At 39.9% G+C, this 12,980-nt stretch overlaps 1 protein-coding gene across 1 annotated transcript in view; it reads left to right on the top strand.

Annotated features, from left to right (window-relative positions):
• Csnk2a2 (casein kinase 2 alpha 2) overlaps positions 1–11,878 on the top strand; it is a 33,587-nt gene extending 21,709 nt beyond the window's left edge. Inside the window, 7 exon segments of the mRNA XM_047527737.1 lie at positions 691–750; positions 5,721–5,804; positions 6,546–6,656; positions 6,935–7,036; positions 7,539–7,639; positions 8,671–8,819; positions 10,436–11,878. Coding sequence (XP_047383693.1) covers positions 691–750; positions 5,721–5,804; positions 6,546–6,656; positions 6,935–7,036; positions 7,539–7,639; positions 8,671–8,819; positions 10,436–10,512 — 684 coding nt within the window. The 3' untranslated portion in view covers positions 10,513–11,878.
• Positions 11,879–12,980: the final 1,102 nt, after the last annotated feature.

A 12,980-nucleotide genomic window follows, 5' to 3' on the forward strand; every position in this document is an offset into this window, starting at 1 on the left:
TGGGTCTTTGGATTATCAGTAATGAAAGTTTTCATCTGTTTGTCGTTCAGTCTGTGATAATTTTTGGCACTCCATCTTTTGCTTTTTAATGCCTTACTCTACTCCTTTTTTCCTTACCCATCAGTTATTGCTTGTGAAACATTCTTTTCAAGCCTGGAATTGATTTGGTGGGCCAGCGTGGATTTTTGGAGTCTTTTATTTTGCCATCTCCAAATGGAAGAGCAACACGTTGTCCTCAAGTTTCTTTCATAAACAGTTCAGTATTAACAGCTATGCCATCAGCCGATGAGTTCTTCAGAACTCAGTTCTCCAGAGGTTACTGTGGTGCTGCAGGGGGGTTTGTTTGATTAATATGCAGTAAGAATATGAGGACAGTTGGACAATATAGACTTCACAGTAAAGTAACTGTGTTTATAAAAATCATGGAGTAATTAAATACCCAAAAATCTTTAAGTTGGCTTAACTGTTTTCCTCCCCTGGAATTCCTTTCATTTTTGTTTTTCTGGTCTCCTGAAGACTGAAATATTTCTACTATCACTTCTCATCTTTACTGTTTATTCCAAATCAGGTAGTAAAATATCTGTGGGGTCCTTAGTATCTTAAGCACTCAATTTGTAGAGAATGGCTGACACTTGGAATGACAAGATGCAGTGAGACTAAATAAACTTTGTTTTCTGAAATCTGTTTCAGCAACTCTACCAGATCCTGACAGACTTTGATATCCGGTTTTATATGTATGAACTACTTAAAGTAAGTAGCATTCATAAACAGTAAAGTTTTTTTAAGCTCATCCATTAAAGAAGCTTTTGAAAGGACAGAGAGAACTCAAGCAGAATATTTCTTGAGGTTTAACTTTAGTGGCCTCCATTGTGGAAGCTCACCTAGAAGTTTCCCATTGGAACTGGGAAAGATAGCCAAGTCAAGGGGACCAGGGTCATTATACCAAATATTAGAATCTCATAGCTTTTTTTTTTTTTTTTGACCCTTGGATTTTCTCTTCGCCACTTAATACTTACTATTAATTTTCTTTGTGTAACAGCTAACCCCAGACTTAATGACTTTTGAGAATAATTTATCCTTTCTCATAATTTCATGAGTTAACTGGGTGATTCTTTAGGTCTAGGTCAACTTGACTGGGTCAGGATGACCAGGATGGTCCCAGATGTGAATGGCCCCATTCATATCTGGGACCTCAACTCTGGCAACTGGGATAGCTGAGGTCTCATTCTCCAGGAATTAGGCCAGGCAGCTTCCCACAGTGGTCTCTAGGTAGTCTGTAGGGAGAAGTAATGAGTGGACCTTCTAAGTGACTTAGTAATCCCAACACTTTGAAATTTTGAAGTGTAACTGATTGATGGAGGAATGATTTGTTTTGATACATTTAGGTAAACACTTAGGTAAAGAATTTTAAGATTTGTAAAATGGTATAAATCAGCGGGTCCTAACTTTTTAGGGTCCTGGATCGCTCAGAACCCGATGAAAGTTATGAACTCCCTCCCAGAAATACATCTATAACTATACAATATTGCATAAAACTTTAGGGAAGTTGCAGATCTCAAGAAACTTTGAAAGAAAACAGAGATAACAAAGGTCATTATTGAAGAAAATTGTCAAGGTGAAGTTTTAAAGGGATTGTGAAGAGTTTGAATCAAATTACTGATCCTTAGGGAATGGGAATTTGAAGAACTGTCTCTAAGAAATGGATGTTTTTGAAGCACTTGCACAGACCACATGGCATTAGAGAGAACCACAGTGGTGGATTTGGGGGTTCACTCATGTCTACTGGATTTCCTTTGTGTGAGTGAAAGCATTTGACTGACCGCACCTTTCTCATGTCCTTTCTAGACTAGAATTAAAGCTTGGGTGTGGAAGAGGTTTGCAGTGCTATATCCTATGTATGAACTGTCAGGCTAGCCCTTTCCTGGAGGTCTTCCCAGAAAACCCCATGCACTCACCCCATGGGAGCTATAGTCCAAATCTCACAGGTGGTTATTATTAAATCCAGTATTGAGAGTTTGCACTTTTTAGCTAGCACCAGCAAGATAAAAGATTTATAACCTAGCACATTGGTCCTTAGGTCAGGTAAAGTAGGGCACCTCTATAACACAGGTTTTCACAGGCTGGCCAAGCAGATGTCACTCAGTGCCTCACATCAGTCTTGCTTTCTGGAGGCAGGAGTAGGGCATGTTTCTTTCTGCTAATGAGGCATAGAATCCAGGTGAAATTTGAAAAACAGCATACTTAATGGTCAGAAATTGTACCAGATTTTAAAACTGAAATAATTCCTCAAGGAATTTAAAAGCATGTCAGTAACTCCACAGGGAGTCTGACTGGGGAACTTGGCAAGAGAATTAATTACCTCATCATATTTGTTCAGCCTTTGCTTTTGTCAGATATCTTTCATATCCAGATATTGTGGTTCTTTTTTGGTGTGGGAGGGTATGGGAATTGAACTGGGGCATTCGATTACTTGAGCCACATTTCCAGCCCTATTTTGTATTTTATTTAGAGATAGGGTCTCACTGAGTTGCTTTAGAGCCTCACTTTTGCTGAGGCTGGCTTTGAACTTATGATCCTCCAACCTCAGCCTCCCGAGCCACTGGGGTTATAGGCATGTGCCACTGCGCCCAGCAGTATTGTTCTTATTAGTTTATACCTTTTGGCACACTAGGCAAAACAACAGAATTGACATTGCTCAATTTTCTCTTTGGGGGAAAAATAGGAGTGGGGTAGAGGCAATATTTAGCTGCATTGAAACTGTAGAAGAAATTGAGGCTGAGGTCTCCATGTGACTCAGCATCTCCCTGAGGCTTTGCATCAGAGTCTGATCTGATTCAGGTTGAGAGAGATGAGACCTCATGACCCCTGGTTTCCTAAGACACTATCTCAGAGGCATTTTAGAATGTTTGGTACAAATGTTGTAAAGTATAAAAAAATAAAAAATTAAATTGAAATAAAATGGAAGTGAATGAATCTTTAGTGTACATAATTTTAGATTTTACATAGGTAAAACCTTCACCCATATGTATGTAGGACCATACTGTGCTGTATGGAAGCTGTCACCCATAGGTAGCTATTTCAATTAAGTAAAATGAAGAATTCAGTTCCAGGCTGGGGATGTAGCTTGCCTAGTGTACATAAAGCCCTGGGTTCAATTCCCAACACCTGGGGGAAAAAAAGAAAATTCAGTTTTATAGTCATAGTAGTCACATTTCAAGTGCTTATTTCACATGACTGGAGTTACTATACTGTACAGTGCATGCACAGACATTATTACAAAAAGTTCTATTGAACAGGGGCTATAGGGAGTATGATGGACATTCTGGAAGATTATCTTGTCCACCTTCCCTTTCAACATTTCCTCCTCTGGAAATGATATTCTTACCTATACCATCATAGTGTAGTATTACTTGATTTTGATCTTCATAGAAGAAGCATTATACATTGCACACCCTTATGTGTAGGGAAGGCAAAATCTGAGACTAGAGAAACTGTTCCTGGAGTGCTGATCCTAGGTCATTCTCTGGATTATAATCTTCTCTAGTACAATGTCCTTAGTCTAGTTCAGAGTTTCCCAACCAGGTTGCATTTGTTCCCCAGGGGGCTTTTGGCAGTATTTGGAACCATTTTGGGTTGTTAAAATTGGAAGCAGTGGTGGATATTGGCATCCAGTGTTTAGAGCCCAGGAATTCTGCCAAACATTCTTGAATGTACCAGGTAGCTCCCCACAACAAATTACCTGGCCCAGAACGTTACCAATGCCCAGGTTTTGGAAAACTCCACCAAGAGCACTGAATGGTGTGCAAATAGTAGGTTTCCTGTGATTATGGGCTGCTGTCACTTTACTTGAGGAATATGTCATTGACCTGTGTGGCCTTTAAGTGCTTTTTAAGACAAGCCAAGGGTGTTATCTTTGAAATTTATGGAAATAATTGTGTTAGAAAGAGAAATTTAACGGCATATTTTTATGTTAAAAATTTTTTTTCCACATCCCAAGTGTTGTGGTCCTCATTAGTTTATTCCTTTGGCAAAGACTATGCAAAGAGCAGAATCAAAAACTTAAAATGACTTTCATGGTAATGGTCAGATACTGTACCATATTTGAACAAAGATTTGAATAAATATTTCTCCACAGGCAGTGTAGGATGTCCAGTAAGCACATGAAGACATTCAACTTCATTCATCACTCATAGGAAAAGAAATCAAAACTAGGGCTGGGGTTGTGGCTCAGAGGTATAGTGCTTGCCTGACATGCGTGAGGCACTGGGTTTGATCCTCAGCACCACATAAAAATGAATGAATAAAATAAAGGTATTATGTCCATCTATAACTAAAAAAAAATTTTTTTTAAAAAAGAAATCAAAACTATCATGAAATAGCACTTTGCGCCCATTAGAATAGCTATAATTGGAAAAAAAAAAAAAAAAGAACAATGACAAGTATTGGTAAGAATGTAGAGAAACTGAAATCCTTATATATTGCTGGTGGGAATGCAAAATGGTGCAGTCACTTTCGAAGATAATTAGGCAGTTCCTTAAAAGTTAGATATAAATTTACCAAACAACCCAACATTGCTGCCACTAGGAATCTACCCAGGAGAAATGAAGGCATATAGCTCTCAAAGATTTGTGCATGAATATTCATAGCATCATCATTCTTAACAGCCAAAAAAGTAGAAACAACCCAAATGTGCACCAACTACTACATTCATAAAATGGACTTCAAGAAAATAACAATATGGGTGAATCTCAAAGCCTTGTGCTAAGCCAGGTATGGTGGTGCACGTCTGTAATCCCAGCTACTCAGAAGGCTAAGAAAGGAGAATCACAAGTTCAAGACCAGCCTGGGCAATGTAGTGAGACCCTGTCTCAAAGGAGTAGAGGTGTAACTCAGTGTTAGAATGCTTGCCTAGCATGCATGGGGCCCTGGGTAACACACACATACACACACACAGGAAATCCCCAGTAACTGACACAAAAAGGGATTATGCTGAATGAAAGAAAGTAGACAAAATACTACACTTCAATCATGTCATTTTAATCAATATTCAGAAATGACAGATCTATGACAACAGATAGCAGATCAGAAGTCAGTCTTATTTGGGAGTGGGGATTGACTACAAACAAATTCAAGGGAAATTTGATGGAGGGGAATTCTAAAACTGGATTATGGTGAGGGTTGCACAGCTTATTAACTTAAAATGACTTGTATATTTAAAAATCTTTTTATCAGTTATAGGAAATAACTTCTCCCTTTGAGTAATAATATAGCTCTTAAAGACCAACTGGCTCAAATACTGTATTTGAGAAAAATATTAATGCTTTTTAATCTAGAAGACCCACATGAGTCACTTGTTTAAAGACCAGCCATGTTGAAACATGTTTATCATTCTTCATGTCCATGTGGATTCTGGAATGTCCTTTGAACCACTATGAGGGGTGGCTCCAGCTGGGTTCCCAGATCTGGTTTATTATTCCCACTTTTAAAGAAACCTTCAGCATGATCCTCTATAGCCCCCTTTCTGTCAGCTGCCTGTTGTGTGCACAGAGAGCAAGGGACACTCTCCAAAAGCATGTTTTCCCCTTTCCTCACAGGCAGTAAACTGCCCATTGGGAGACCATATTCAAACTTAGGTGTCACAAACAAATAATAAGAATGTGCTTGCATTGGGGGGTGGTAGAGGGTTTGCTTACTTTTCTCTGTGCTTTCTTACCTAATAGGCTCTGGATTACTGCCACAGCAAGGGAATCATGCACAGGGATGTGAAACCTCACAATGTCATGATAGATCACCAACAAAAAAAGGTACCATTACAGCCAGGCAGCAACAAGCCTTCATTAGAAGGCTTAGGGCCAATCTAAAGCTGCCCCTTACCAAGGTGGTTTTTTTGTAGACATGCTGTTTTATTTGGCCAACTTGCGTTGCTGTCGTTTGTCCAGTCTAGCATTGTTTTTTACTGGGAAAATGGACAGATGACCCTGACTGTAGTCACTTGTTTTATTTTGGTCTTAGTTTTCCGAAGGGCCTCAGACAAAGAAACTACAGCTGGTGGTTTCTGCTTCACTTCTTAATGACTCTCAGACCAATCTGCCTGGCCTTAAAAGTATACTTGGGGCCCTCCTAATTTTGATATTCAACTCTGGTTGTCCCTGATTGGTGAGTAAATGGATCAGCTAGTATTAGACTAAGACAAGCTAGAGCTGTGCTTCAGTCCTGGAGTGGGACATGTGTCCCCAACCCTTCCAGTTATTCCTGGAGCTTATGATGAAATCTCTGAGTGATGGGTCTGTGTGATACACATGTAAGTAGTTTGGAGGCAGACAAAAAGCTCTATTGATCTAGAGTGATTTTTAAAAGCCTTCTGAGTTCTCTGCTCCAGAAATGACCTCTTATGCATTTGCTGAAAGTGTAATTGTTTAACCAGTACACCTGCTCACATATTTTGTGTGGCTAAATAGTTGTTACCAAAATGTGATGTGGCCTTGCCCTAGCCACAGGAATCTAGAAACACTCCTTTCATGTGTTTTATTCTGTCATATTTATAGCTGCGACTGATAGACTGGGGCCTGGCGGAGTTCTATCACCCTGCTCAGGAGTACAATGTTCGTGTAGCTTCGAGGTACTTCAAGGGACCAGAGCTTCTTGTGGACTATCAGGTGAACTTAGTAGCAAGGCTGCTCTGGGTTGTTTTGGTACTTACTGAGGACTTTTTCTGCCTTGCTATTTATTTTAAGTTGGATATATTCAACCCTCAGTCATTATTTCACCCCAGAATGCAAGTTGCAGACTTTTCTCAACTATTTTTTTTTTTTTTTTAGGAAGAAGTAGTTTTTAATTCTCAACTGTCTGCAAAGGTCAAATGAAGACTAGAAACTTAGATCAGCAAAGCAGGTTTCTAACACCCTTTCCTGACTGGTTGTCCTTATTTCCTCAGATGTATGATTACAGCTTGGACATGTGGAGTTTGGGCTGTATGTTAGCAAGCATGATCTTTCGAAAGGAACCCTTCTTCCACGGACAGGACAACTATGACCAGGTGAGCAGATAACCATTTGGCTCTTACGTATTTAGGAATGAATGTCAAGAAAATAGTGTGCTTAGACAGAATACTCTCCTTGAGACCTGCATGTTACTGAATGTATACATATAACCTTTTCTATAAAGTATAGAATTCCTTAGACTTTTGTCTGAGGTCTTGATGTCCCAGAGATAGAGACACACACTGCTATGTTATGAAGATGTCAGGCCCCTCCTTTATCTAATAAAACTAGATTCTAGTCATTAGATTGTGATGACCCCATAACTGTTAGTTTCTAGAAGATTACTGTCATAAGTTGTGTTTTCCCTTTAAAGGCAGTTTGGAAATTTGCATTCATGTGAGCCTCATGTCCTTGAGTCTTTTGGCCAGTCCTAGACTCAGATCTCTACCTGCCCTGGAGATCGAGTGATATGGAATCTTCCAGTCCCTGACCAAGCATCCTCACAGGCTCACAGTGAGTTCTGTGCTCAGTGATTTGGTAGTTTGTTTTGTGTTTCAGCTTGTTCGCATTGCCAAGGTTCTGGGTACAGACGAGCTGTATGGGTATCTGAAGAAGTATCATATAGACCTAGATCCACATTTCAACGATATCCTGGGACAGTAAGTAAGAGAGAGAGAAAGAAAAAGGGTTTTGCCTTACCCAGTTTCAGAAGTGGGAAGGTTAGCCAAAATCATTCTTTTCCTTTCTAGTCACATCAAAATTGAAGAATCCTTTTTTTTTTTTTTTTTTAATTTGTCTGTTTAGTTTGTTGTACTGGGAACCAAATCCAGGACCTCTCACATTACCACTGAGCCATCTGCCCAGTTCTTTTTATTTTGAGACAGGGTCTCATTGAGTTGCACAGGCTAACCTCGAACTTGCGATCCTCTTGTCTCAGCCTCCTAAATTGTGGGGATTACAGGCGTGCACCTCCATACCTAGCTTCTATGTGTGTTTTCTTTAAATTAGTTTGAGGCATTTGGACATTGTTTATATTTGTCTTCTGGTTTTACTTCTCTATGAGGTAACCTGTTTATCAATAGAAAATGGAAAGCAAAATTATAATGTTACAGAAAACGGCTTTCTGGTACACATGTGCTTTAATTTTAATGACAAATCTTGAAAAGCTATGTTTCTTCTTTGAATAAGAAATTAATAATTTCTTGGTTTATGTAATAGATTTTCTAAAAGTAACAAGTATTATGGCATTGAGCTTTTGGTATGGTATAGTAGTGTTAAAAGTAAATGCTTAGTTGGCAGTTTTCAAACATTGTTTTACAGAGCTACCATTTTTTCTGTGGCTAGTACTCTAAATATGGCTGCTGATTAGTAAAAATTGCTCAGTTACCACCATGCCTAACCCAGAATTAATGAAAAGCCTGAGGCATTAAAAAAAAAAAAAAAGTCCAGAAAGGTTCCACAAATTCTAAATTAGATGTCCATGATCTAACTAATTCTGCTTAACTAATTATAGAGCACTGTTTTCTCTTAGTATATTGTGATGTGACTCGTGGGTAGAGTGGGTACCAGGAAGAATGAAATTTAACAAGTTGTAGCCATTGCAGAATTCTAAGATTGTGCTGGCTTCAGCCCTGGTAGAGGAGGATTCTGGTTGAATTTAGTCTCATAATAGTAATGCTTCACTTTTCAGACATTCACGGAAACGCTGGGAAAACTTTATCCATAGTGAAAACAGACACCTTGTTAGCCCTGAGGCCCTAGATCTTCTGGACAAACTTCTGCGATATGACCATCAACAGAGACTGACTGCCAAAGAAGCCATGGAGCACCCATATTTCTGTGAGTCTCTAGTGACTTTTCAGAGGGTCTAATTAAAGAGAAAAAAAAATCTTTTCACCCTTTACCTTTGAGGCCTATCAAGGAAAATCTAGGTACTTGGAATGGATCATCCTTGGAACTTGTTCTTATTGATTCTAGTGATTGAAACAACTTTGAAGACCAGATTTTTGATTCCCAAAGGCATTTGCTTTTTTACTAGCTGTAACTCCCTTGAATCCAGTCTTTTTGGCCACTCCTGTTACCCTGAGTGAGAGATCATAAATATCTAAAATTTGTTACTAAATGTTACACTTGTGTGGAAACATAGTCAAAGATTTCTCCCATCAAAAAAACACATAATGGGGAACTGGGGTTGTGGCTCAGTGGTAGAGCACTTGCCTAGCATGTGTGAGGTACTGGGTTTGATCCTCAGCACCATGTATAAATAAATGAATAAAATAAAGGTCTATCAACATCTAAAAAAATATTTTTTTAAAAAAATTGGTTAAAAGTTTATTTCTAAAGAAGGCAATAGATAAAAGGGATTTGAAGGAAGACCTTGCTAGGATCTAATGGATTGCTTACCTATGTCTCACTTAGAAGCATGTGTGCTTGCTTGTGGTCTGCAGGCATGTGGCTCCTCCCACTGATAAAGTGTTTCAGATACACTTTCCTTATGTTATTAGCAATGTGAGAGGATTTCATCCAGTTAGAAGGAAACTGGAGAATAAAGAAGTTAAGTGACTAGTGACTTACTGCAGTTCACCCTCTGAATCAAGATGAAAACTCTTCTCCTTAAAGTTTTTGTCTGTTGTTAGACCAGCATGCTCTCTGCCTCTCCCATCCTGAAGGTCACACTGCTGTGGTCTTTGACCGAGGGCAGTAAGTGTATGGAGCCAACAGATTTAAAAGGTCTTACCCTTCAGCTTTCTGGACCCCAGATGGTGGAACACAGATGTTTTCTTTATAATTTCTGACACAGAAAGCTGTTCTTATGCTTTGAGGTGGATCGAATTAAGAATATTGCTATTTATTATATGTAATTCATGATCTGGCTATTTTTCTGAATACAAAGCATACTTCAATTTAAAAATTTTTAAGCTACTATTGCTTAAAATTCATAGACTTCTACTGGCTCTTTTTGTTCACCTTTTCCCCTGATGTGCTTATTATTGCACATGCTTTAAAGAAATTAGGGGTTGAATATGATGTTAGTATTCAGAGAAAATATAACACATAAAATTAGTGAGAATTTTGAACAGTAGGAAATTAGGGTGTTTATGCCTCTCAGCAATTGAGGCGGGGCTGGGGAGATAGCTCAGTCGGCAGAGTGCTTGCCTTGCAAGAACAAGGCCCTGGGTTCAATCCCCAGCACCGCAAAAAAAAAAAAGCAATTGAGGCTGTCCTCTGAGAAAATAGAAAAGTTGACTGCAAGAACAGTTCCCTGACCCTTTTTCAGTGTGTGGTTTTTGTGTGACCTAAGTTCTGTGATTTCTATCTCCCTCTCTGACCCTCCTGACAACTGGCTTGCCCATGAACCTGTGTCCATGTCTCACTGCGAAAAGGGCAGGTCTGTTGTGACTCCCCCTCCTACACTCGAACCCTGATTTGGTGGCGTGTGTCCCGCTTTCTTGCAGACCCTGTGGTGAAGGAGCAGTCCCAGCCTTGTGCAGAGAACGCTGTGCTTTCCAGTGGCCTCACGGCAGCCCGATGAAGACTGGAGAGCGACGGGTAATGCGGCATTGATGCTTGCCAATAAAACCAACCACCAAACACAAATCTGAAGGAAACTACAGTGTGATAAAAAGAAATTCTAATCATTCCTTCTAAAGGCAAAGAAGAGTAAAGACCTAAAAGTCTGTCAAAAAGAAACTCCCCAGTACTAGTCTACAGGGAGCTGCCGTTGTGGCAGCGTGACAATGCACATAGTTCAGGATCTGAGGGGCTCTTCCTTTGGAATGCATGGGAGATGAGAAACTCGGAGTTGTTGTACATTTACCTTCGCTTAACAGGACACCACTATTGAATTAACCCGTTCAGTCAACAAGCTCTGAATATCTGACTTCCTATCTATTCCATTGTGGTCTGGTTTCCTTTTGTGAGAATTCAGGCTCAAGTTTTAGCAAAACGTCAGCAGTCTACACTGACACACCAGCCTCATTTATGAAAAAGAGATATTAAAACAGTGACAGTATTTTTTTTTAAGCTCTTTTACAAATTCATGTTTTATGTATTTTTTATGACATGAGCTCTCCAGGAAACGTACCCTCATCCTTGCAGTTTTCCTTTAAGTGTATTCATTTGGGAGCAAACTGCAGTCAATTTCACAGAGTCCTCTGATGTCAGGAGATGTCACTTTAAATCTTGAGATGCCATCAGCAGGTCCGTCAGTTTCATCAAAAGTTCCATGCTAAGTGGCTAACTTGGAGCTCACGGTAACCTTTGTTAGTTTGCCTAACCACAGTCTTATTGCTGATTTTGTTTACCGCCCCCCTCCCCTTTTTTTGGCAGCCCTGTAAGGAAAACTTCACCATTTCCCAGCACATCCATGCATGTGCATCTATTTTTAATGCATCTCTCTGAAACAAGGACTTTTTCTTTTTTTGTTTTTGTTTTTAACAACCATAACTAAAGATGGAAAGTCAGTTTTCAGGCAGGTCGAGAAGGGAGAAAATACCCTATGAGGATTTATTCTGGAAAGACTTTTTGGAAAAAAAAAAAAAAAAAACATGTATCCCCATCCTTTTCCCCTCTTTTTATCCCCATGACGATACCAGCTATAATCAGGGTAATATCCTTCTTAAGCTCTGATATGTGAATGTGATGGCAAAGATAAGTCTTGCATGCAGGTACTGATGTGTGGGCAAGGCCATCCGGTAATGGAGAGGAGAGGAATGTGCAGGAATTGGGGATGAAGTGGAGCTCCTGGAGCCAGTGTTAAAGTTTTGGATCCACTGTGCCGAATTCCATGTTAGCAAAGAAAGCTACGTTTTGTTTAAAAAAAAAAAAAAAAATAGGGCTGAATTCATCTGGGGGACTTGTCACCAACAAGGTTTGCTGACTGTTCCCCTACCCCACAGCTGCAGAGTCATGCCACAACTCTGGGGACCTAGCATGTCTAGAATAGAGCTAGAGGTGTCTACCACCACATCACACTTAGGACTTCTTTATTAACTATTTAATAATGCCATACATTTTTATAAGGTTAGATTGTTTGTTTGAAACATCTGTTTACATTCCATATTCCAATAAAATCATATTGGTATTGGTAGCAGGTCCTATCTCTAAATGTAGATTCTATTTTTGTTGTTTGGTCTGTGGGAACTTAAAATGTAAATGAAACTCAGAGTTGAGTTTATAGATTAAAATGTAAGATCCTAAAGCCAGGAAATACATTCAGTTAAGGTTCTCATACCAATACTGTCTGCCTGCATTGCACATTCTGCATATTAATTTATACTTTTGTTTTACCTGAAGGTTAAAAACAGGATGTGAGCTCTGGGTTGAACTTATTGAAATAAGTCAGGCAGCAAACTCAGTGTTTTGAATTATCCAGGGACACTTAACATGCACGCCCTTGCAGGCAGCCTGAACCATTGGTTATCAGGGAGATGTGCCTCTGTGTCTTTCCTGCTCCCTGCCCCCATCTCCTCCATCACCCATGTCTCTCCTTCTGCCTTGCTTTTCCCTTCCCTTCCCTTCCCTTCCCTTCCCTTCCCTTCCCTTCCCTTCCCTTCCCTTCCCTTCCCTTCCCTTCTTCCCTTCCTTTCCCTTCCCTTCCCTTCCCTTCCCTTCCCTTCTCTTCTTTTCAAGTTGCCTATTTGATCAGGGAAGAGGAGGACCCTGCCAGAGGGTTTTGTTAGAGCTATAAACCTCTTTCCCTTGGGTCCTCCAGAAGCAACGAAAGCACCTGGAGAAGGGTTGTGTGATGGGCTTCTACCCCTTTCTCCTCTGGCCATGCTTCAGGTGGCGCAGTGCGGCTGACCTGCTGGTCCTGGGTCTCTACTGCAGCTTAGACACAGCGGTAATCCTTCCTTTTGAGCGTGTGGTTTGTTTCCACAGCACCTATACTTACCTCTCTTCATGCCTTAGACTTGGAGCATTCCTGAGTTTGAAATGCTCACTCCCTTTCTGGATCTGGACTTGATACCTAAGCTGTTCTTTCAAAACTGAAGTGAGTCT

This window comes from Sciurus carolinensis, chromosome 16, assembly GCF_902686445.1.
Source record: "Sciurus carolinensis chromosome 16, mSciCar1.2, whole genome shotgun sequence".
NCBI classification, from domain to species: Eukaryota; Metazoa; Chordata; class Mammalia; order Rodentia; family Sciuridae; genus Sciurus; species Sciurus carolinensis.